General features: G+C 40.0%; 1 protein-coding gene across 1 annotated transcript in view; it reads left to right on the top strand.

Annotated features, from left to right (window-relative positions):
* The window catches only part of LOC112119086 (dihydropyrimidine dehydrogenase [NADP(+)]), a 601,635-nt gene that overhangs the window by 323,999 nt on the left and 253,460 nt on the right, over positions 1-24,176 (top strand). Inside the window, exon 11 of the mRNA XM_024217640.3 lies at positions 3,313-3,523. Coding sequence (XP_024073408.2) covers positions 3,313-3,523 — 211 coding nt within the window. The remainder of the gene's footprint in view (positions 1-3,312; positions 3,524-24,176) is intronic.

Genomic DNA, 24,176 nt, shown 5'->3' on the forward strand with positions numbered 1-24,176 from the left:
ATTTCTAAGCTTAACTAGATTTTGATAAACATTTTTTATTATGAAACCTTTTTTATTTGTCTTTAATTATTAGATTTTGGTGGTCTTATTTGGTTATAATTTATGTGGCACATACTTTGGATTGCTGCATAATTTATACTAATGAGACATGTAATGTACCTCAGTCATGGAATTTATGTGAAAATGGTCCTGTCTTTTCAAGAGAAAGTGTACATCTTTGGAGACCTAATCGTTACACAAATGGGATGACGGTACACAATAAGCAATGTAATTTCTCAATGTGCATAATTTACTTCTGTTTTCCTTGCCATAAAGCAAACTCTCAAATTGGGGTGGGGCATTCTTTAAAAAAAAAAAAGGAAAGCTTATTGAGATAAAATGTAATTCATGTACTGATCTGTTTTTCAATTCATCAGTATTCAGACTCCCATGATCTCTTTGTGAGTGTATGTGCAAATCTTTGTATTTTTTAAAGTTGTCATTCATAAAGTCTGTAATTATACCTATTAACTAAATCATAGTACAGATTAGAAATTAATAAAGTAAAAATTGCCCCTAATCAAGTATAGCCATTATTGACGTTTCAAACACTGCCAGATGCTGAAATGCTGTAGAATATCACAGGTATGGAAGAGATTATTTGTCATATAATCATGTAGGGCCAAATCCTGGCTGGAGAATTTCAAATATAGTACCTATATTTAAGAAGGGGGTGGGGGGAAGGAAGTGATGTGGGAAACTACAGGCTCATTAATTGACCTCAATTGTATGCAAGTTCTTAGAACAAATTTGGAAAGAGAGAGTAATTAAAGACAAAGGTAAATGGTAATTGGTATAACATACAACAAGGTTTTACAAAAGGTAGATTGTGCCAGACCAACCTAATCAATTTTCTAGACATAGCAAATGCAGTAGTTCTAAACTACCTGGATTTCAGGAAAGCATTTGCTACAGTTCCACATGGGAAATTATTAGTTAAATTAGAGAAGTTGGTGATTAATATGAGAATCCAAAGATGATGGGTAAGGAACTGGTTAAAGGGGAGACTACTGCTGGTAAACCTGAAAGGATTATCAGACTGGAGGGAGGTTCCAGCAGAGTTCCGTAGGGATCAGTCTTGGGACCAATCTTATTTAATATTTTTGTTTATGATCTTGGCACAAAAAGTGGGAGTGTGCTAATACAATTCGCTGATGACACAAAGCACTGGAATTGCATACAAGAAGATTTGGATGACCTTGAAAACTGGAATAATAGAAAGGGGATGAAGTTTAATTGTGCAAACTGCAGCGTCATACACTTAGCAAAAATTCCTGTTGATGATATCTATAAGCTGGGGACTTATCATGTGGAAGTGATAGAGGAGGAGAAAGACCTGGGTATATTGGTGGATCACAAGATGACTGTAAGATGCCAATGTGATGCAGCCATAAAAAAGGCTAATACAATCCAAGGATGCATCTAGCAAGGTATTTTCAGTAGAGATAGAGAAGTGTTATTACCATTGTACAAGGCACTGGTGAGACCTCATCTGGAGTACTGTGTGCAGTTCTGGTCTCCCATGTTTAAGAAAGATTAATTCAAACTGGAACAGGTACAGAAAAGGGATACTAGGATGATCAGAGGAATGGAAAAACTACCTAATGGAGATTTATGGAGCTTGGCTTGTTTAGCCTTACAAAAGGAAGGCTGAGGGGAGATAAAATTGCTGTCCATTAATACATCAGAGGGATAAATACCAGGGAGGGAAATGAATTACCTAAGGGTCAGTGTTGGCACAAGAACAAATGGATATAAACTGGCCATCAAAAAGCTTAGGCTTGAAATTAGAGAAAGGTGTCTAACCATCAGAGGAGTATAGTTTTGAAACAGTCTTTCAAGGGGAGTAGTGGGGGCACACAATCTAACTTGCTTCAAGACTGAGATTGATAAGTTTAGGAGGGGCATGGTATTATGAGATTGTCTATAAAGGCATATGGCCCATCTGCAACTGCTATTAGCAAATATCTTCAGCAGCCAGATAGATGGGGCACTAGATAGGGAGGGCTCTGAATTACTACAGAGAATTCTTTGCCAGGATCTGGTTGATGGGTCTTGCCCACATGCTCATGGTCTAACTGCTTGTCATATTTGTGGTTGGGAAGGAACATTCCCCAAGTCAAATTGGCAAAGACCCTGTTTTGGGTTTTTTTTCACCCTTTCTCTGCAGTATAGTGGGGCGTAGGTCATTTCTGGCTTGAGCTAGAGTAAATGGTGGATTCTCTGTAACTTGAAATCTTTAAATCAAGATTTGAGGACTTCAGTAATTCAGACAGAGGATGAGCCTATTTCAGGAGTGGGTAGGTGAGGTTCTGAGGCCTGCAATGTGCAGGAGGTCGTATCAGGATGGTCCCTTCTGTTCTTAAAGTATATGGATCTATGAGTCTTCATTCCTGTGGTATTTTAAAACAACAAATTATTTTTTAAAAATTTCAGGGAGGAGAAACTAAGGAAGTTGGAAGAGACCTTATTTTTCATGCCTTTTGCTGTTTAAAATAGGTGTTTACTATTTTAAACAGTATAAAGGTGGTATAAAAAGTAGGTTTTCCCACATTTTCTTACTCTTTCTCAACTTTTCCTACTTTCAGAAGGAAAACAATGTTTCAGCATCTGACATTACTTGGTTGTGCACTTTGAGACACTTTGAAGGGGCCAGATTTTTAGAAAGTGTTGAGCACCTTCTGATAATAATCCAACAATTTTTGGAAAAAGTAAGAAAGTGGGGAAAATTTCAGAATGATTTTTCTTTAACCAAAATCTTTTGTTTATAAGAAATGGAGGTGTTTTCCCATAATTCTTTGTTTCAAAAATATGTTGGAACATTGACAAATTTTGTCAAATTATTTTTTCAGAGGAAAATTTAGTTTATTTTTGATAAAACCCTACTCCCACCCCCAATTTACTACCACTTCTACCTAGCATTCAGTGCAGGCCTACCCCCCATCTAGGCTGCAGTCAGTACTGAGTCTGTGCTCACCTAGACCTGTCCTTAAAAGACCAACATACCTTGTTACATAGGGTAATTCCACTGACATCAAAGGGACCATGCCAGTCTAAATCCAGAGTAACAGAGGAGAAAATATGAAAAATTAATACTCTTCTCCATAAGTGGATGTGCTGATCCACTCAATATCATTGGAGACTTTGGAGTAAGTAGACTGTAGCCCTACACAGCAATATTTTTTGCTAGATATGGAATATATGCAAACTTCATGAATCAAAATCTTTCTATGAAGACATCATAATCTTTGTATGACTTTCCTTTTTCCACAGATGGAACTTGCAAAAGAAGAAAAGTGTGAATTTCTGCCTTTCCTCTCACCTCGGAAGGTTGTAGTGAAAGGTGGACGAATTGTTGCTATGGAATTTGTTCGAACTGAGCAAGCTGAAGCTGGACACTGGATTGAAGATGAGGATCAGATTGTCCGTTTGAAGACAGATGTGGTGATCAGTGCCTTTGGTTCAGTTTTAGGTGACCCTAAAGGTAATGCTCAGCTGTAATATGCTATATTAAAGCCTGTTATTATTTTAATATTATTACTATTTACAGTTTGGGAACTTTGGCTTTCTTCTCCTAAATTTTATCCTCAATTACAACTGGATAAACGGGTTGTGGGAGGGTGGAATTGGGCTCTTAAGTCTAAATGTTCAAAACTGAGAAGTTATTTGGGCTGGATGCCCCTGCTTTTGTTTGTGCAACTTGCGACATTTTAAAGAGACCCAGTTTTTAGAAAGTGTTGAGCACCTGCCTTGTGATCTGCCCCTTTTTATGATATCTCAAGTTGAATACTCAAAATAACTAATCACTTGAAGGCACCTTTGTGTGTAAGTTATGGAGTGGTGTGTTAGAATGTGTGAGAATATTACTGTGCAACTTAGTCCCTAAATTATAACAGAGTAAAAGAGATTGATCCAAAATCCAGTCTTTGGTATTTCTAAGGCACCACTCAGTGTGGTATCTAACCATGAGATATTTGCAGATCATCAACCTTTCCAAATGCAAATTTTGGAAAAGTGATCCTTTAGTGAATGACATTACAGCATTCCATTTTAAGGCTTAATCTTAAATGGTCCTTAGCCATTGCAACTCCGCCTTTCCTCCTCCCCCAACATTTTACAGATTTAGGTACTTATTCCATATAAGTAACTTCCTTGTCAAATTAATTCAGTCCCCAAGAGAATATTTAAAGTACACTAGGTGCCATAATTGCAAATTCAAGGGGTTGTCTGAAAATCAAGCTGGGTTCTGACTGCTTCATATATCACTGAAAAAGAAGGAATGTGGAAGCAGAACGTAAATGGGCAATTCTGTACTTAATGCAAGAATAAATTAATACAGCTTGCCTATCCACAGCTGTATAGGCTCTATAGTCTTCATCTTGACATTAGCAAACTAAGCAGATATAACTCTAAAGATGGGTCTGACCCAAAACTCAAGATCCAAACACCCCTCACAAATGAGATGTAGATGCAAACGTTGCAGTGCATACCCATCTATAATTGGAAGACATTTGCAGTAGTATGGTGCCATTTTCTCTTTTTCTGACCGTAATCATAAGAAGAACTAGGGGCTGCTGTGATGGGATGGATGGGTGGATGCCCTCTGCTCAGGACTGGGCAGGGATCCAGGCTGTCTCACACATGCACGCCTCATGGACTGGAGGCTGAAAAATCAGGAGCTAAAAACTGATGGAGAGGCTTGGCTTCTCTTTGAACAGATTAGATTCTAAGCTCCTTAAAAGCATCGTACATCAAAGGCATATTAAATAACAAAGCCAGCTGACTGAGTAGAAGAGAGATGGACCACAGTTAATTGAGCCTGAACTGGGAGGTATTCATAAAGGTGATTGAGATGTTGGGAGTCCCAGAGATGGACCAGTACACCTCCTCCATGTATAGTAATACCAGGAAATTACTCCATGACATGTCATGCTGAAATTTTGGGCATGGATGCTCTGATTCAGAAATGGACCAGACTCATACTATGTACTCCTTCCCATTTGCTATTTTAAAGTGCTTCAGAGGACAAGGCCACAAAAAGTTTTGGAAATCCTAGTAGCATTACACTGGCCACAGACACTTTGGTTCTCTTAGTGCAAAATACAGCTCAAAACCTCATAACAGGGCAAAGACTTCTGTACCTTCTTAATCACAGACAAGTAGTAAATCCAAAACCATCCAAGTCTAGCAATATATGTGGTTGTCTTGCAGCTTCATACAAGGACATTTTTACCTCTGCTTTTTCTGTAAATATTCTTTGGAAGACAAATAAAGACATGCTTTTGAGTTTTCTGGAACGATTGATGGAAGAAGAAGATTTTACTGACCTTCACAAGGAAGACAAAACATTAAGTAATGGAGAGGAGCTATATGAACATTTTAAGAATTCCAGAATGTTGCTGACAGATGTCAATAGAGCTGTCTGTAACACAAATCAGATATCCAGTCCTTCCCATTCAATAAGAGTGATACTAAGGAACAATGTTTACAATTTTTAATCCAGCATATTATCACAGGGAGATTTTAGATTCTCTACTACAATAAAAGCAAGGGGGCAAAGCCATTCCTTTGAGGTATCTGTAAATTTAATTTACAGGTATTCGCTTATTGTAACAAATGATTTTTGATAATTTAATTCAAGCTGTGCTGTTCTCTACAAGGAAATTGCATCCATAGTACTCACAGTGATACTCATTCTGTGCAACCTCCTGTTGTGCAGTTATCTAATGGAATAAATAAGAAGCAGGTGTGACTCTGACGACTCTTTGTGAGTGGGGACAACCCTTCCACTTGGTGATATGTTGTCATATAAAGAATTTAATATCTGTGTTGCTTATGGTCTAGTGATCAATCTCACCAAGGAAGTACAAAGAAAAGCTAGGGTTCGAATTTTTAATGGAGTCATGAGCCAGTGTCTTCATCGAGTTAACTTTAATTAGAGAATATTTTCAAAAAGCCATTTCAAATCCCTCATCAATTCTTGCCATTAGAAGGTCTTTGGGAAGGTTTTCTCAAAGCTCTTGGGTTAATAAAACATATTGCCTGTATCAGTGGCAAATTGTGTTGGTTCTTGGGTTCCAGGCTAAAAGGTTACTCTACCTTGTGTATAGGTATTCCCACACTCAATCTTGCTTCAGCTTTAACTTGATGGGCTGATGGAGCCTAATGTGACAGTTGACATTTTGGCTGACACTGAGGTTTTGAACAAGGGACATCCAAAACTAAAAGAAGAAGCTGCTATAGCTTGAACCAAAACTCTATACCTGATGGCTATAACAAATCATATCCTTTGTGGATTTGCACAGAGGGGGACTGGTAACACATGCTTACCAGTGAAATAAACTACCACTAACTATAACCCTTTCTAAAGATGGGGAACGTAATGCCCATTTGCCTGTTACATTATCCATTTATGAGTTCTGTGTAGCAACATGCTGTAGTCTGAGAGGAACAAAGTCATAATTCAGGCAGATCATGGAATGAGTCCTTTTCCTTGGGATGGGCAACATACATCACTTTCACATGTTGTGTCTGTGGATACTGCTACTGGTATAGCAAGCTGAGTGCAGAAATTTCTCTCACATACCAGAAAAGTTAAAAATAAATAAAAAAAAACTATGAAAATAAATTACTATTTTTTGTGGCTATGTCATTTTCAGTTCTTTACACTTCTTCATTAACCAGCAGTCTTGAAGCAAATCAAATACACTCATAACATAAGAACGTCCATTCTGGGTCAGACCAAAGTTCCATCAAGTCCATTATCCTGTCCTCTGACAGTGGCCAATGGCAGGTGCCCCAAAGGGAATGAACAGACAGGTTATCATCAAGTGATTCATGCCCTGTCACCCAATCCCAGTTTCTGGCAAACAGAGGCTAGGGACAACCATTCCTGCCCATCCTGGCTAATAACCATTGATGGACCTATCTTCCATGAATCTATCTAGCTCCCTTTTGAACCCCGTTATGGTATTGGCCTTCACAAAACCGTCTGGCAATGAGTTCCAGAGGTTGACTGTGTTGCGTGAAAAAATACTTTCTTGTGTTTGTTTTAAACCTGCTGCCTATTAATTTCAGGTGGTGACCCCTTCTTCTTGTATTATGAGAAGGGATATTATTTACTTTCTCTATACCACTTATGATTTTATAGACCTCTGTCATATCCCCCTTAGTCACCTCTTTTCCAAGCTGAAAAGTCCCAGTCTTATTAATCTCTCCTCATAAGGAAGCCATTCTATACCCCTAATCATTCTGGTTGCTCTTTTCTGAACCTTTTCCAATTCCAATATATCTTTTTTGAGATGGGGCGACCACATCTGCATGCAGATGTGGGCTTACATTGGATCAATATAGAGGCAATATGATATTTTCTGTCTTATTATCTATCCCTTTCTTGATGATCCCAACATTCTGTTCGTTTTTTTGACTGCCGCTGCACATTGAATGGATGATTTCAGAGAACTATCCACAATGACTCCAAGATCTCTTTCTTGAGTGATAACAGCTAATTTAGACCCAATCATTGTATATGTATAGTTAGGATTATTTTTTTCCAATGTGCATTACTTTGCAGTTATCAACATTAAATTTCATCTGCCATTTTGTTGCCCAGACACCCAGTTTTGTTAGATCGTTTTGTAGCTCTTCACGGTCTGCCTGGGACTTAACTATCTTGAGTAGTTTTGTATCATCTGCAAATTTTGCCACCTCACTGTTTACCCCTCTTTCCAGATCGTTTATGAATATGTTAAATAGGACTGGGCCCAGTACAGATCCCTGGGGGACACCACTATTTACCTCTCTCCATTCTGAAAACTGACCATTTATTCCTACCCTTTGTTTCCTATCTTTTAACCAGTTACCAATCCATGAGAGAACCTTCCCTCTTATCCCATGACTGCCTATTTTGCTTACGAGCCTTTGGTGAGGGACCTTGCCAAAGGCTTTCTGAAAATCTAAATACACTATATCCACTGGATCTCCTTTGTCCGCATGCTTGTTGACCCCCTCAAAGAATTCTAGTAGATTGGTGAGGCATGATTTCCTGTTACAAAAACCATGTTGACTATTTCCCAACAAATTATGTTCAACCAATTTGCCCGATACTGAAGTGAGGCTTACTGGTCTGTAGTTGCCAGGGTCACCTCTGGAGACCTTTTTAAAAATTGGCATCACGTTAGCTATCCTCCAGTCATTTGGTACAGAAGCTGATTTAAATGATAGGTGACAGTTAGTAGTCCTGCAATTTCACCTTTGAGTTCCTTCAAAACTCTTGGGTGAAATACCATCAGGTCCTGGAGACTTATTACTGTTTAATTTATCTATTTGTTCCAAAACCTCCTCTAATGACACCTCAATTTGGGGCAGTTCCTCGGATCTTTCACCCAAAAATAATGGCTCAGGTTTGGGAATCTCCCTCACATCCTCAACAGTGAAGACTGATGCAAAGAATTCCTTTAGTTTCTCCACAATGGCCTTATCGTCTTTGACTGCTCCATTAGCATCTCGATTGTCCAGTGGCCCCACTGGTTGTTTAACAGGCTTTCTGCTTCTGATGTATTTTAAAAAAAAATATTTTTTTGCTATTACTTTTGGAGTCTTTGGCTAGCTGTTCTTCAAATTCTTTTTTGGTCTTTCTAATTATATTTTTACACTTCATTTACCAGAGTTTATGTTCTTTTATATTTTCCTCATTTGGATTTATCTTCCACTTTCTTAAGGATGCCTTTTTGCCTCTCACTGTTTCTTTTACTTTGTTGTTTAATGACGGTGGCTCTTTCTTGGTTCTCTTACTATGTTTTTTAAATTGGATATACATTTAAATTGAGCCTGTATTATGGTGTCTTTAAAAAGTTTCCACACAGCTTGTAGGGATTTTCCTTTTGGTACTGTACCTTTTAATTTCTGTTTCACTAACTTCCTCATTTTTGTGTAGTTCCCCTTTCTGAAATTAAATGCTACAGTATTGGGCCACTGTGGAGTTTTTCCCACCACAGGGATGTTAAATTTAATTATATTATGGTCACTATTACCAAGCGGTCCAGCTATATTCATCTCTTGGACCAGATCCTGTGCTCCACTTAGGACTAAATCAAGAATTGCCTCTGCTCTGGTGGGTTCCAGGACTAGCTGCTCCAAGAAGCAGTCATTTAAGGTGTCAAGAAACTTTATCTCATCATCCCTTCCTGAGGTGATATGGCGATAGGTGAAATCCCCCATTATTATTGAGTTTTTATTTTATTTTAATAGCCTCTCTAATCTCCCTGAGCATTTCTGAGCAACTAACACCATCCTAGTCAGGTGGTCTGTAATGTAGCCCTACTGCTATATTCTTATTTTTCAAGCATGGAATTACTATCCCTAGAGATTCTATAGTACAATTTAGTTCATTTAAGATTTTTACTTCATTTGATTCTATGCTTTCTTTCACATATAGTGCCACTCCCCCACCAGCACGACCTGTTCTGTCCTTCCGATATATTTTGTACCCTGGTATGACTGTGTCCCATTGACTATCCTCATTCCACCAGGTTTCTGTGATGCCTATTATATCAACATAATCATTTAATACTAGGCACTCTAGTTCACCCTTCTTATTATTTAGACTTCTAGCATTGGTATATAAGCATTTTAAAAACTTGTCATTTTTTGCTGTCCCCTATTGCATGATGTAATTGAATGGGACTTTTTTCATTTGACTGTTTCTCATCAGATCCTCCCTGTATTTTATCATTTTCCATCCTCTCCTTCTGATTGGGACATAGGGAATCTCCATTGATAGATCCTCCCCTAAGGGATGTCCGAACCACGTGCTCCTTCACACCTGTCGGATTTCCCGCAGCCCTTAGTTTAAAAACTGTTCTACGACCTTTTTAATTTTAAGCACCAACAATCTGGTTCCATTTTGATTTGGGAGGAGCCTTTACAGGAAGGAAGAGCTTTTACAGGAAGCTTTCCCAAAAGCTTCCCCAGTTCCTAATAAATCTAAACCCCTCCTCCCTGCACCATCGTCTCATCCACGCATTGAGACCCTGCAGTTCTGCCTAACTGGCCTTGCGCGTGGAACTGGAAGCATTTCAGAGAATGCTACCATGGAGGTCCTGGACTTCAGTCTCCTACCTAGCAGCCTACATTTGGCCTCCAGGACCTCTCTCCTATCCTTCCCCATATCGTTGGTACCTACATGTACCACGACCCACCGGCTCCTCCCGAGCACTACACATAAGCCTATCTAGATGCCTCAAGAGATCTGCAACCTTCGCACCAGGCAGGCAAATCACCATGCGGTTCTCCCAATCATTGAGAACTTAAATGTTTGGCACATCAGAAGTTTAAAAATAAATGAAAACAGGATTTAAGCCCTGATTCGGAAAGTCATTCTTTCAAGACAGGACTGAAGCACATGCTTAAAGTTTAGCTCACTGTGACTTAAGCATATGGTTATCTGCTCCCGTGAATAGGAATGGAACTTAGGATGGAAAGGCTCTGTCAGTCTATTATTGTCGTCATGATGTTTCTTGCTCTTGCAGAGGAACTAGTAATTTTACAGCTCAGTTTCCTCATGCTCATAGGGAGGTATTTGCTGTTTGAAGTTTTGTTAAAATACAATGCTATTACATTTTCAAGCATTCTGGTATGTACTTTATTTGCCCTTTGGGCTCAGAGAAATATATTTTTAATTTTTTCACAAAACCTTAGGAGAACTGCAAAGTCCATTATATGCTTGGGAACTGAGATAGCTGGTCAGTTGCCATATAGATCTGTATTAAAAAAAACTAAGCACCACTGGTGAAAACAGTTAAAAATCAGGTTGTTATTTATACTAGATTCTTGAAGAGGAGAAATATTGGCATGTGATGTTTTCTTGCTTGTTTGTTTTGGTGAAAGGAAGTTTTTTGCAGGCACAGCCTGCATTTCCACTTAGCAGCACATTGGGGCCAGGAAACAATTTTATGATTGGGCCTGAACAAAATAAACAGCCTCAGGGAGCTTTGCACTTTCACTGACTCTTCCTGCTTTCCTGTTTTGCCATTTTGGAGCCTAAAATGTGCGAGTGAGTTACAGGAGTATCCCCTGGAACCATTCCAAATTGCAGTTTACCAATAAATAAGAACATAATCCCTTGTATTAAACTGTATCTCTTAACAGTTTCTGGTGCTGCATATAATTCTCCGTATGCTACTAAACAGAAGACCAGTTGATTTTAAGGCCCAGGCCTTACACAACCATTTTTTTTCTTGAAAGAGAAGGGACAGCACCAGTTTGGGGCTACAAATTTCCCCCTAATTTTGGGGAGGGGAGGGGGGGAAACAGGATGTTTTTTCCATGAAAAAATTGTGAAGAGAAAAATAGTACTTTTGCCACAAAGTAGTAGTCCAGAGCTAATGCAGGAGATGCCATTGACAATGCTAGTTTCATTCAAAATTCTGTTTAGCAGGCCGGAGTAGAAAGGAGCCACTCCCACAATTTCTCAGTAAGAAATGTATGTTCTTTATCTTCTTTAACAAATTAAAAGAAATACTACAAAGGTCCAAACATAAATGCAGAAAAGCAAGTATTCTAGTATATACAGCTGTGATAAATGAAGGTGGGGGGGGGAGGGGAGCTTCCTTTTATGGACAGCCAGACAGCCAGTTAGCTATAAAATCCCTCTTGGTAGCTGTTCTCTACTTACTTTACCTGTAAAAGGTTAAAAAGTCTGACTGCTATGCATAGGTAAAAGAAATTGAGTGAGCACCTGGCCAAAAGAGTCAATGGAAAGGCTAGAACTTTTTAAAATTGAAACAAGACTCCCCTTTTGTCTGTCTGTGGTTCTCCTGGAGAGCAGGGACAGGGCTGGGACTGTGCTGTAAGAAGCTTTAAGCCAGGTATGAAAAACCATCAGATCATACCTAGAAAGTACTTATTTGAAACCCCCCAGATATGTAAGTAGATCAGGAAATATCTAGGAAGACGTGATTAGGTTTATCTCTTTTATTTCTTTATGGCTTGTGGACTCCTCTGGGCTAACCCCAGGTACTTTTGTTTTGCTTGTAACCTTTAAGCTGGACCTCAAGAAAGCTATCTTGATGCTTAATTTTGTATTTTTTTTTAATCTAGCAAAAAGCCTAAATTCCAGATGTATTTCCTTTCTTTTTCTTTTTAATAAAAATTTCCTTTTTTAAGAACAGGATTGGATTTTTGTGTTCTAAAAGGTTTGTGCATGTTGTTTAATTAGCTGGTGGCAACAGCTGATTTCCTTTGTTTTCTTTCTCAGCTCTTCCCCAGAGGTGGGGGTGAAAGGGCTTGAGGGTACCCCACGGGGAGGAATTCCCAAGTGCTCCTTCCTGGGTCAAAATGGTTTTTTTTGCACTTGGGTGGTGGCAGCATCTACCCATCCCAGGTCAGAGAGAAGCTGTAACCTTGGGAGTTTAATACAAGCCTGGAGTGGCCAGTATTAATTTTTAGAATCCTTGTGGGCCCCCACCTTCTGCACTCGGAGTGCCAGAGTGGGGAATCAGCCTTGACAATAGCACACACCAAAAAAAATCCTTTGTTATAATTAGTTATTAGCTATCAAAATCTTGTGTTGCATATTTCCTGGAATTGTATACCTTGATACAATGATGCAAATTAGGAGATAATCATAACTTCCAGTTGTCTTGCTTTTACTATTTATTTTTGTGTAAGCATCGTGTTTCAGAACTTCAGTAGACAAAGCATGTTTACCTAAGTACAGTGAGCCAAAATAACCCCGGCATCACTCCACTGACTTCAACGGTATACATTTGCCTCAATTTTATGCAGTGAATTTGTATTTCCCCTGCAGGCACACTGCTTTTCTTTCCAGTGAAACAATGATGAGGGACATGGAGAATTTTCATACAGATTTTGCCTCCTGTTTCTTCGGGACTGTTTAAAAGAGGGTAGGACAGATAGCAGTTACTAAACTATTTTGAGTCCAGCATAGCATCACTAAAGGTTGCCACAGACAATGTCTATAAAGCGCAACATGTTTGTTCTATAATTGTTTTTTCTTTTCCCCAAAAACTGACCCAAGAACAAGTTTTTCTCCCTTATGAGTAACTGTTCTGAGCTTTTACTTATTATTATAAGAACATAAGAATGGCCCTACTGGGTCAGACCAAAGGTCCATCTAGCCCAGTATCCTGTCTTCCGACAGTGGCCAATGCCAGGTGCCCCAGAGGGAATGAACAAAACAGGTAATCAGCAAGTGATCCATCCCCTGTCACTCATTCCCAGCTTTTGGCTACCAGAGGCTAGGGACACCATTCCTACCCATCCTGGCTAATAGCCATTGATGGACCTATCCTCCATGAATTTATCTAGTTCTTTTTTGAACCCTGTTATGGTCTTGGTCTTCACAACATCCTCTGGCAATGAGTTCCAGAGGTTGACAGTACTTGCGTGAAAAAATACTTTATTGTGTTTGTTTTAAACCTGCTACCTATTAATTTCATTTGGTGGCCCTTTGTTTTTGTATTATGAGGAGTAAATAACACTTCTGCACATAGTATTCAAGATGTGGGTGTACCATGGATTTATATAGAGGCAACATGATATTTTCTGTCCTATTATCGATCCCTTTCTTAATTATTCCCAGCATTTTGTTAACTTTTTTGATTGCCGCTGCACATTGAGTGGACATTTTCAGAGAACTATCTACAATGACTCCAAGGTCTCTTTCTTGAGTGCTAACAGCTAATTTACACCCCATCATTTTATATGTATAGTTGGGATTATGCTTTCCAATGTGCATTACTTTGCATTTAGCATTTATCAACATTAAACTTCATCTGCCATTTTGTTGCCCAATTACCCAGTTTTGAGAGATCCTTTTGTAGCTCTTTGCAGTCTGCCTGGGTTTTAACTATCTTTAGTAATTTTGTGTCATCTGCAAATTTTGCCACCTAACTGTTTACCCCTTTTTCCAGATCATTTATGAACATGTTGAATAGGACTGGTCCCAGAACAGACCCCTGGGGGACACCACTATTTACCTCTCTCCATTCTGAAAACTGACCATTTATACTTTGTCCACATGCTTGTTGACCCCCTCAAAGAATTCTAGTAGATTTCCCTTTACAAAAACCATGTTGACTATTTCCCAACAAATTATGTTCATCCATATGTCAGACAATATTGTTTTTATTATAGTTTCAACCAGTTTGCCTGGTACTGAAGTCAGGCTTACTGGCCTGTAGTTGCCAGGATCACCTCTGGAGCCCTTTTTAAAAATTGCCATCACATTAGCTATCCTCCAATCATCTGGTATGGAAGGTGATTTAAATGATAGGTTACAGATTACAGTTAGTTGTTCTGCAATTTCACATTTGAGTTCCTTCACAACTCTTGGGTGAATACCATCTGGTCCTGGTGACTTATTGCTGTTTAATTTATCAATTTGTTCCAAAACCTCCTCTAATGATACCTCGATCTGGGACAGTTACTCAGAACTGTCACCTAAAAAGAATGTCTCAGGTTTGGAAATCTTCCTCACTTCCTCAGCCGTGAAGACCGATGCAAAGAATCCATTTAGTTTCTCTGCAATGGCCTTATCGTCCTTGAGTGCTCCTTTAGCACCTCGATCGTCCAGTGGCCCCACTGGTTGTTTAGCAGGCTTCCTGCTTCTGATGCACTTAAAACATTTTTTGCTGTTACTTTTAATCTTTGTCTAACTGTTCCTCAAATTCTTTTTTGGACTTTCTAATTATATTTTTACACTTCATTTGCCAGTGTTTATGCTCCTTTCTATTTTCCTCACTAGGATTTAACTTCCACTTTTTAAAGGATGCCTTTTTGTTCTCACTGCTTCTTTTACTTTGTTGTTTAGCCACGGTGGCTCTTTCTTGGTTCTCTTACTATGTTTTTTAATTTGGGGTTTACATTTAAGTTGAGCCTCTATTATGGTGTCTTTAAAAAGTTTCCACGCAGCTTTCAGGGATTTCACATTTGGCACAGTACCCTTTAATTCCTGTTTAACTAACCTCCTAATTTTTGTGTAGTTTCCCTTTCTGAAATTAAATGCTACAGTGTTGGGCCACTGTGGTGTTTTTCCTGCCACAGGGATATTAAATTTAATTATATTATGGTCACTATTACCAAGCGGTCCAGCTATATTCACTTCTTGGACCAGATTGTGTTCCACTTAGGACTAAATCAAGAATTGTCTCTCCTCTGGTGGGTTCCAAGACCAGCTGCTCCAAGAAGTAGTCATTTAAGGTGTCAAGAAACTTTATCTCAGCATCCCTTCCTGAGGTGACATGTACCCAGTCAATATGGGGATAGTTGAAATTCCCCATTATTATTATTGAGTTTTTTTTATTTTATTAGCCTCTCTAATCTCCCTGAGCATTTCACAGTCACTATCACCATCCTGGTCGGGTGGTCGGTAATATATCCCTACCACTAAATTCTTCTTATTAGAGCATGGAATTTCTATCCATAGTGATTCAATGGCACAGTTTGATTCATTTACGAGTTTTACTTCTTTTGTTTCTACACTTTCTTTCACATATAATGCCACTCCCCCACCAGCATGACCTGTTCTATCCTTCCGATATATTTTGTACCCTGGTATTACTGTATCCCATTGATTATCCTCATTCCACCAAGTTTCTGTGATGCCTATTATATCAATATCCTAATTTAATCTGAGGCATGCTAGTTCACACATTTTATTATTTAGACTTCTAACATTGGTATATAAACACTTTAAAAACTTGTCTCCTTTTAGCTGTCTACCATTACACGTTTTAATTGAATGGGACTCTTTTTTATTTGACTGTCTTGATCAGACCCTGCATTTATTTTATCATTTTCCATCCTCTCGTCCTCACTAGGACATAGAGATGCTCTATTAATAGATACTCCCCTAAGGGATGTCTGAACCATGTGCTCCTCCTCATCTGTCGGCTTTCCCCCAGCCCTTAATTTTAAAACTGTTCTACGACCTTTTTAATGTTAAGTGCCAACAATCTGTTTCCATTTTGGTTTGGGTGGAGCCCATCCTTCCTGTATAGGCTCCCCCTTTCCCAAAAGTTTCCCCAATTCCTAATAAATCTAAACCCCTCCTCCCTACATCATCGTCTCATCCACGCATTGAGACTCTGCAGTTCTGCTTGTCTAACTGGCCCTGCGCGTGGAACTGGAAGCATCTCAGAGAATGCTACCATGGAGGTCCTGGACTTCAATCTCTTACCTAGCAGCCTACATTTGGCCTCCAGGACCTCTCTCGTATCCTTCCTTATGTTATTGTTACCTACATGTACCATGACCACTGGATCCTCCCCAGCAATACACACAAGTCTATCTAGATGTCTCAAGGGATCCCCAACCTTCGCACCAGGCAGGCAAGTCACCATGCGGTTCTCCCAGTCATCGCAAACCCAGCTATCTATGTTTCTAATGATCGAATCGCCCATTACCTGTCTCTTCCTAATAGCTGGAATTCCCTCCCCCGGAGAGGTATCCTCTGTGCGAGAGGATACCACAACATCATCTGGAAGGAGGGTCCCAACTATGGGATTGTTTCCCTCTCCTCCAGTTTGATGCTCTCCTTCCCTGGGACTTCTATCCTCCTCAACAGCACAGAGGCTGTCAGACCGGGGGTGGGACCATTCTACTGTGTCCAGCTGTATATGCCAGCTTTCACTAGTAGTTGGTATCACATATGTTCTTACTCTGGGATAATGTTATAAACCTTAAGTTTGATATCAGTCCCTAAGATTGCACATATTATGTTCTTCATTTATATAGAATATAGGACGACATGTGGGAAATGATATTTCCCTCTTGTTTTTGTTTTTTATTTTAGAAATGCAAAAGTATCCAAATTTGTTTTTCATTTTTTCCTAAACAAACATAAATTCCATAAACTTTATTGGCAGGATATAGGGTCTGCACCTGATTTTGGTTGTTTTGGGGTTTTTTTTGTTTTTATAAAGTGATAACTTGTATGCGTGGGGATGTAGCATTCAAATTATTTTTAAAAGGGAAAAGAAATGGTTTATCTTCAATTCCATGCCATTTTAAAAGGGTGCATTAAGCAATGAGGGTGACAGACAGAACAGCATGTGATATAATAGCATGTGATAGAACAGCAGTATTAGATAGAACATTTGCAAAATACAGTTCACATATTGATTTGTGATATCCCCATATTTATAGTTTTACAATTTCTAAATGATTGGTATTGTGAGGCCTTTGTCCTGGTTCCTAACTGATATTTTATATTTCAGAGGCAGAAAAGTTGCCCGTTTTTGGAGTGTATTTTTTTAAAATAATTCAGTGCTCAGGAAAGATGTCAGAGTTGCAGTCTTGGAGAGTGTCTACAGAAAAGTACACTGTGGGCAGCGTAAAATCACAATTTACAAAGGGTTCAAATCCTAGTTCCATTTAAATCAGTAAGAGTTCGGCTATTGATATTGTTTGTGTAATGGCAAGTTGTACACCCTTTCACCTGCAGAACATCTGCACTGGTGGAGGGATAATAGCAGAATTGCTGTCATTAATTTTGCAGCCAGGCTTCCATAGGAGCTTTGCTGGTGGGGGCTGCTTAGAGAACAAATAGGCACATTTCCCAGCATGTGTGGACCTATCCTCACCGGCCTTGCCTGCTTTGGGAAGCTGATGCAGGTCAGTGCAGCCCACAATTGGCTAGGGATGGTAGGTGGAATGTGCTTGTACCATTGCTTCTGGCAGATTTATTGCTTCTGCAGCCTACAATGTGGATTGTATTGGCAGTGAATCAGACTTTTTACATGTAAGGTAGCTATATTTTTACACATATGATTAAGTGAGTTACTGTATTTTCAGATTCTACTGAAGTACTTAATGCCCTTTCACAGTAAAGAAGTCTGTAAGATGGATATCAAAAATAACATTAATGAGCTTCTAAAGCCAAAATTACAGGAACTTATGAAAATGGTTAAACATAAAAACCATTAAACTGTTTACTGAAGCTTCACAGATATACTGCAGCTAATGAGCATTTCTGCTATTTAAATAAGCTCAAATTGAACACACATTACATGGCAACATAATTAGTCATGGCAGTCAAACACACACAGACTCACTTTTAAAGCTTTATTTGAGGAATCTTTTCCATTCGATTTGTTTTGTTAATTAAAATATTTTTTCAGTATTCTTTTTTTAATAATATTGTTTTGCAAGTGATATAGTTTGCTGCTGCCTTTCCATTTATGTATATTTGCACGGTGAATACAGCAAATGTGGAATACACATTAGATGCTTTCCCTTTGTGGTATTTGTGATAGTGTCACTTGATGACAATAGAATAATTCAGTTGTATGCTGTCTTTCATCCAGAAGGATCCCTTTAAATTATATACATATATTTGATCAGAATATGCAGAAGAATGAAACACAGACACAAGGATGGATTTTAAAGTAAAAGGCCAAACTTCTTAAACTTTAATGGGAGAGTGTAAACCACAAACAAAAACCGAAGCATTTAATTTGGGTCCAGTTCAGTGTTAAGTGGCCTCTATGGCAAATAGCCTGGATTGGGTAATTCAGCCTGCCTCCAAGTATTCAGCCTGCCTCTGAATCCGCTCACCCTCCCTCTCTGAGGGGGAATGAGGGTCCTCATGAAGGATGCCTCAGTCTGTGAAGACTTAAGTTCTTTGTGATGTTTTGGGGATCACACAGATCAGGGTGTTCTGTCACCCCCTGCCCTGTAACCTTGGGATGCCTTAATATTGTGTTGCTATGGCTCAGATCCCTGACACACAGTAGCCTGTCCACAAGCACAAAGACTTACTGGCTTCCACCAGCCTAATTACTCCTTTCAGAATGACACCACCAGCCTTTCCAGTCCCAAGTTTCCCAAAAAATGTCCTCCCTGAATTCTCAAGTACTAGACCTCTGGTTCATCACCCTCCAAAAGGTGAAACCATTCCCCTAGACACCAGCTTACTTTGGTGCACACACTCCACACAGTTTGCACACTGGAGACCTGCTTGGGATAAAAATGAAAAAAAGGTTTATTTAATAGAAAAACCACAGATTCAAAGATGAAAACGTAAGAGAGAGCCAACAGATACAAGTTACACAGAAAACAAACATAAAGATGCAACCTCGGGCTTTACACTTCTATATTAGATAAAACTCCTTGTCCAATAACAGGTCACCTATTGTCTGAACAAATTCTAAGTGTATCCACTAACTGTAGGTGGGATCCAACATTTCATAGCCAGATTCCCACTGGGCTGCTGGTCCTCAGTTTCTGAATGGATTCCACTTCAAATCTCATCCATTTTGAAAGGGTTAGCAGGTTTTTTTCTTCAGTAAAAAGAGGGACAGATGATAATTAGATGTTGGGATTCAAAAGATTACAGCTTTTTAACCATTAAAACACAAATTGTCAATATCACATGTCAAAATATGCAAAGATGTAGGACAGGGAAAGAACATTGATAACATCCAGATGAACCCAGGGAGCAGAATTTAGATAGGCAGGATAGAATTACTTAAAATAAGCACACAGGCCCTTATATGCTGAGATGGTCTGGCTTCGGGCAATACCTTATGTACTGTAAGCAGGGCCGTCTCCAGGCACCAGCCTGGCAAGCAGGTGCTTGGGGCGGCCGCTCCGGAGAGGGGCGGCACGTCCAGCTATTCGGTGGCAATTCGGCGGATGGTCCCTCACTCCCGCTCGAAGCGAAGGACCTTCCGCCGAATTGCCGCCGCAGATTGCGATCGCAGCTTTTTTTTCGTTTTTTTTTTGGCTACTTGGGGCGGCCAAAACCCTGGAGCCGGCCCTGACTGTAAGGCCAGAAGGGAACATTATGATCATTTAGTCTGCAGGCCTCTGAACCTCACCCACTCACTCCTGTACTAGGCCTATAGACTTTTGCTGAATTACTGAAGTCCTCAAATCTTGATTTAAGACTTCAAGTTGCAGAAAGTCCACCATATACTCTAGCTCAAACTGGCAGTTGACCTGTGCCTCACACAGCAGAGGAGGGCGAAACCCCCAAGGATCTCTGCCAATCTGACCGGGGGCAGGGGGTAATTCCTTCCCAACCCTAACTATGACAAGCAGTTAGACCCTGAGCATGTGGGTGAGACCTATCAGCCAAACCCCTGGGAAAGAATTCTCTGTAGTGACTCAGAGCCCTTCCCATCTAGTGTCACATCTCTGGGTGTTGGAGATAGTTGTGAATAAGAGTCACAGCCAGGACATATGCCATTATAGGCAACCTCATCATATCCAAACGCCCATACATTTATCAAGGTCAGTCTTGAAACAAGTTAGAATTTTCCCCTCACTACTCCCCTTGGAAAGCTGTTCCAGAACTTCATTACTCTGATAGTTAGAAATGTCTAATTTCAAGCCTAAACTTGTTGATGACCAGTTTATGTTATTTTGTTCTTGGCCATCAATGACCTTTAATTTAAGTAATTCTTCTCCATCCCTGGTGGTTATCCCTCTGATGTATTTATAGAGAGCAATAATATCTCCCCTCAGCCTTTGTTTTGTTGAGCTAAACAAGCCAAGCTCCTAAAGTTTCCCCTGGTGAGGTAGGTTCTCCATTCCTCTTATCATTCTACTAGCCCTTCTCTGCACCTGTTCCAGTTTGAATTCATCTTTCTTAAACATGAGAGTTGTTATGGGGTGGACTAGGTCCAGAGGCCCCTGATGGATGCCTCATGGCCCTGCCTCACCCTGCCCCAGAAAAGAGCAGAGGAGAAGTCCTCCAGGTGGCCTAGAGTGTCTGCAGGGGAAGCAGCTAATCAGAGGAGCTGCTGGAACAGCCAATTGGGCCATATAAAAAAGGAGAATCAGAGACAGTCAGTCAGTTGTTGCCAGGAGCTGGAAGAGGGAGGACTGGGTGCCTGGCTGGCTGGAAGAGCAGCAGGACCACTGACAGCTCAGTGTGGGCAAGACTGAGCCCAGGGAGGGCTGCCGAAGATGGGGGGAGTTAAAAAGGAGCTCCTGGCTGACTGAAGGAACTGAGCAACGTAAGAGCCAAGAACCTAGCCAGACCAGGTGAGGGTTCTGTGATGGGCCCTGCTGGTCCAGTTAAAGACTGAGCCCAGGGAGAGCTGCCGAAAAGGACATACCAACTGAGGGAACCGCGATGGATTGTTACAGGAGGGCAGTGTCTCCGGGGAGAAAACCTTTGCAGAAAGTAAAGACTGTATACCCCAGAAGGGTTTTGTTTATTTGTTCCGCCCACAGACAGTGTGACTCAGCCAGAGGACTGAGTCACTGAAGACCTGCTGAAGAAATCATCGGCTGGAGGTGGGGGCGGAGGGCACTTGTGAGAGGTGAGTGCCACCCCGTTCCAACCAAGAACTAAGAAACAGCAGGCTCACACCTGAACAGAAGGGGGTGCTTGTGAGAAGCGGGTGCGACCCTATTCCAAACTGAGAGATTGCAAAGATGCAATTAGCCAAGGGAGGGCGCTTGTGAGAGGTGTGTGCCGACCCTGTTACAAGAGACCAGAACTGCACACAGTATTCTAGATGGGGGGTCTCACCAGTACCTTGTACAATGGTAATACTTCTCTGTCTCTACTGGAAATACTTTGCCTGATGCATCCTCTGATTGTGTTAGCCTTTTTCATGGCCGCATCATGTTGGCAGCTCATAGTCATACTGTGATCGACCAACGCACCCAGGTCTTTCTCCTCCTCTGTTGTTTCCAACTGATAAATCCCTAGCTTATAGCAAAAATTCTTGTTGTAAACTTCATCCCATTTCAACTATTCCAGTTTTCAAGATCTTCCAAATATTCTCGTATGATATTCCAGTGCTCCACCATATAGGCAATACCTCCCAACTTTGTGTCATCCACAAATTTAATCAGCACACTCCCACTTTTTGTGCCAATATCATTAATGAAAATGTTAAATAAGACTGGACTCAAGACTGATCCCTGAGGAGCTCCACTAGTAACTTCTCTCTAGCCTAACAGTTCATCTTTCAGTATGACCCATTGTCTCTTGTTGTATTTTATCCCAATTACCATTTACCAATGTCTTTAATTCCTCACCAGATTAGTAATTTTACTGCCAGTATTGCCTACTTGACTGTTACTGTACTTAATTTTGGCACTATATTTCCTCCTGTTGTCCATTCTCCTACCCTCTGTTGTTCTTTTTGTCTTTCCTGTATTCTCTTCTACTTGACTTTCCTCCCGCTCAATATCGGAATCAGGCATGGAGATTGCATGAGCATCTCCCAACTGTCTCCCCCAAATTCCAAGTTTAAAATTCTTTTAAGTAGTTGTGCCAACCTCCATCCCAGAAGCCTATTACCCTCCCTACTCAGATGGAGCCCATCCCATAAAAACAGTCCTTTGTCTGTGAATGCCTCCCAGCGGTTGAACATCCCAAAGCCTCCTTATAGCACCATTGCCTCAGCCATCTGTTGATCATCATAATCTTGTCTTGCCTTCACTCTCCTTTTCTAGAGACGTGTAGAATCCCACTGAAGATCACCTGAGCCTCCATTTCTTTAAGTATATTCCCCAGCCTGATATAGTCTTTCTTAGTGTGTCCCAGTGAGACTCTAATAGTATTATTTGTTCCCACATAAAGGACAATTAGTGGATTCTTTCCTGCTCCCATTAGGATCTTCAGTCCCAGGGCCACATCCCATATCTTAGCTCCCGGTACACAATACACCCTTCTGTTCTCCAGAACAGCGCTGGTCACAGGCCTAATGATCAAATGCTTCCCTGAACTACAGTCAGTTTGAGATATTAAATTAAAGCTAATGTATTGCTGTATAAATATTACTGAAGTAATCCCAGTAACACCACTATAGTTAAGGATCTATTTCCTTTTCAGAGTTGAAGAAAATGCCTCAGTCTGAAGGTTATGTTTGGTGTGATATTGTGATTGTTTAAATATTTTTAAATAAAACCTTCTCAGATATTTTTGTATTCAGCTAGTAGGAGTGTCCAGGCTTTAGTTTAGTTTTTTTTTTTTTTTTTTGCCAAATTCAACCTCAGATGTATTTTTTGCAATCAGTAAGTCTTTAAACTTTGAATGATAAGCTAGGACATTGATGTTTACAAAGAATACTGTGAAAAGCAATTATTTTGCATGTTTAACAGCTATTTTTCAAAGTGAAATACTGTGTCAAGTTTCAGCACCAGAAGCAGTTATTCTATTTTAATGTTTTATACCTAGATAGAGGCCCAAACCTGTACCATTTTCATTTAGTTTTGAGAGTGTGTTACAGTGTGGGATACCGAATCCAAACTGCTGCCTGTGATTTTGGATCTAACTTTGTTGCATAAAGCACTTTGGATCTGAGTCCTAGGTGTATGAAGAGTGAAAAGAAATATGTGACAGAGTATATTGTGCTTATATCTTTCTTTCCCAGTATAGTATTTTGCCTCTGAATGTACTCAACTCTCACACAAAGAGATACTCTCCACCTGTTTTCCCATCCATCAGAAATCCCACCTGCTCCCAATTACTTCCACATCCCCAGAGAGTGTTTGATTCTGAAGGGGAGGGCATGGTATGGGACCTGGAAAGGAAGTTGGGAGGGGTTATGCAAGAAGGGCTGTAGGCTTGCTGTGTGCTTGAACATATATTTGGGCAATACTAAGAGCTTGCTCTCATATATGAGTGCTGGTGGCAGACTCCCATATGTCTATGTCTTAGCAGTGTTAGAAGATGGCTAACAGCATGCTTCTACATGTACTTTGGTAATGTCTGGGTTTGGTTTACTGCATGGACCTATGCATGTTTTGGCAATGCAGGCAGTTAACAGCATACAGTATGTGGTCCAACTGCTCCTCTATACTAGGTAGATTCATAATGTTCAGCCTGTGAGGTTGCATGCTTTTTTATTTTACCCCATTATAGTTCTAGGTGGAGGGTAAGAATTTTTTAAGTGAGGAAGGGGATTATGTAAATTGGCAATATTGCAATTGAGCAGAGCAAAATGTAGAATCCAACATATTGCTAAATCTCTAAATCCAAACCTAAAACTACAGGTGGTTTTGTTTTTGACTTTGGAAAGATAAAACCTGACTGAGGTTTTGCCAACCCAATATACACTCACTTAGGCCCATCTCAAGTAAAAACACAACACATATTTGACATTTTTCTATAAATACTGAGAAATATTCTTGTCATATGCTAGCAG

This window comes from Terrapene carolina, unplaced genomic scaffold (genome assembly GCF_002925995.2).
Source record: "Terrapene carolina triunguis isolate 2854851 unplaced genomic scaffold, T_m_triunguis-2.0 Scaffold211, whole genome shotgun sequence".
Taxonomy (NCBI): Eukaryota; Metazoa; Chordata; order Testudines; family Emydidae; genus Terrapene; species Terrapene triunguis.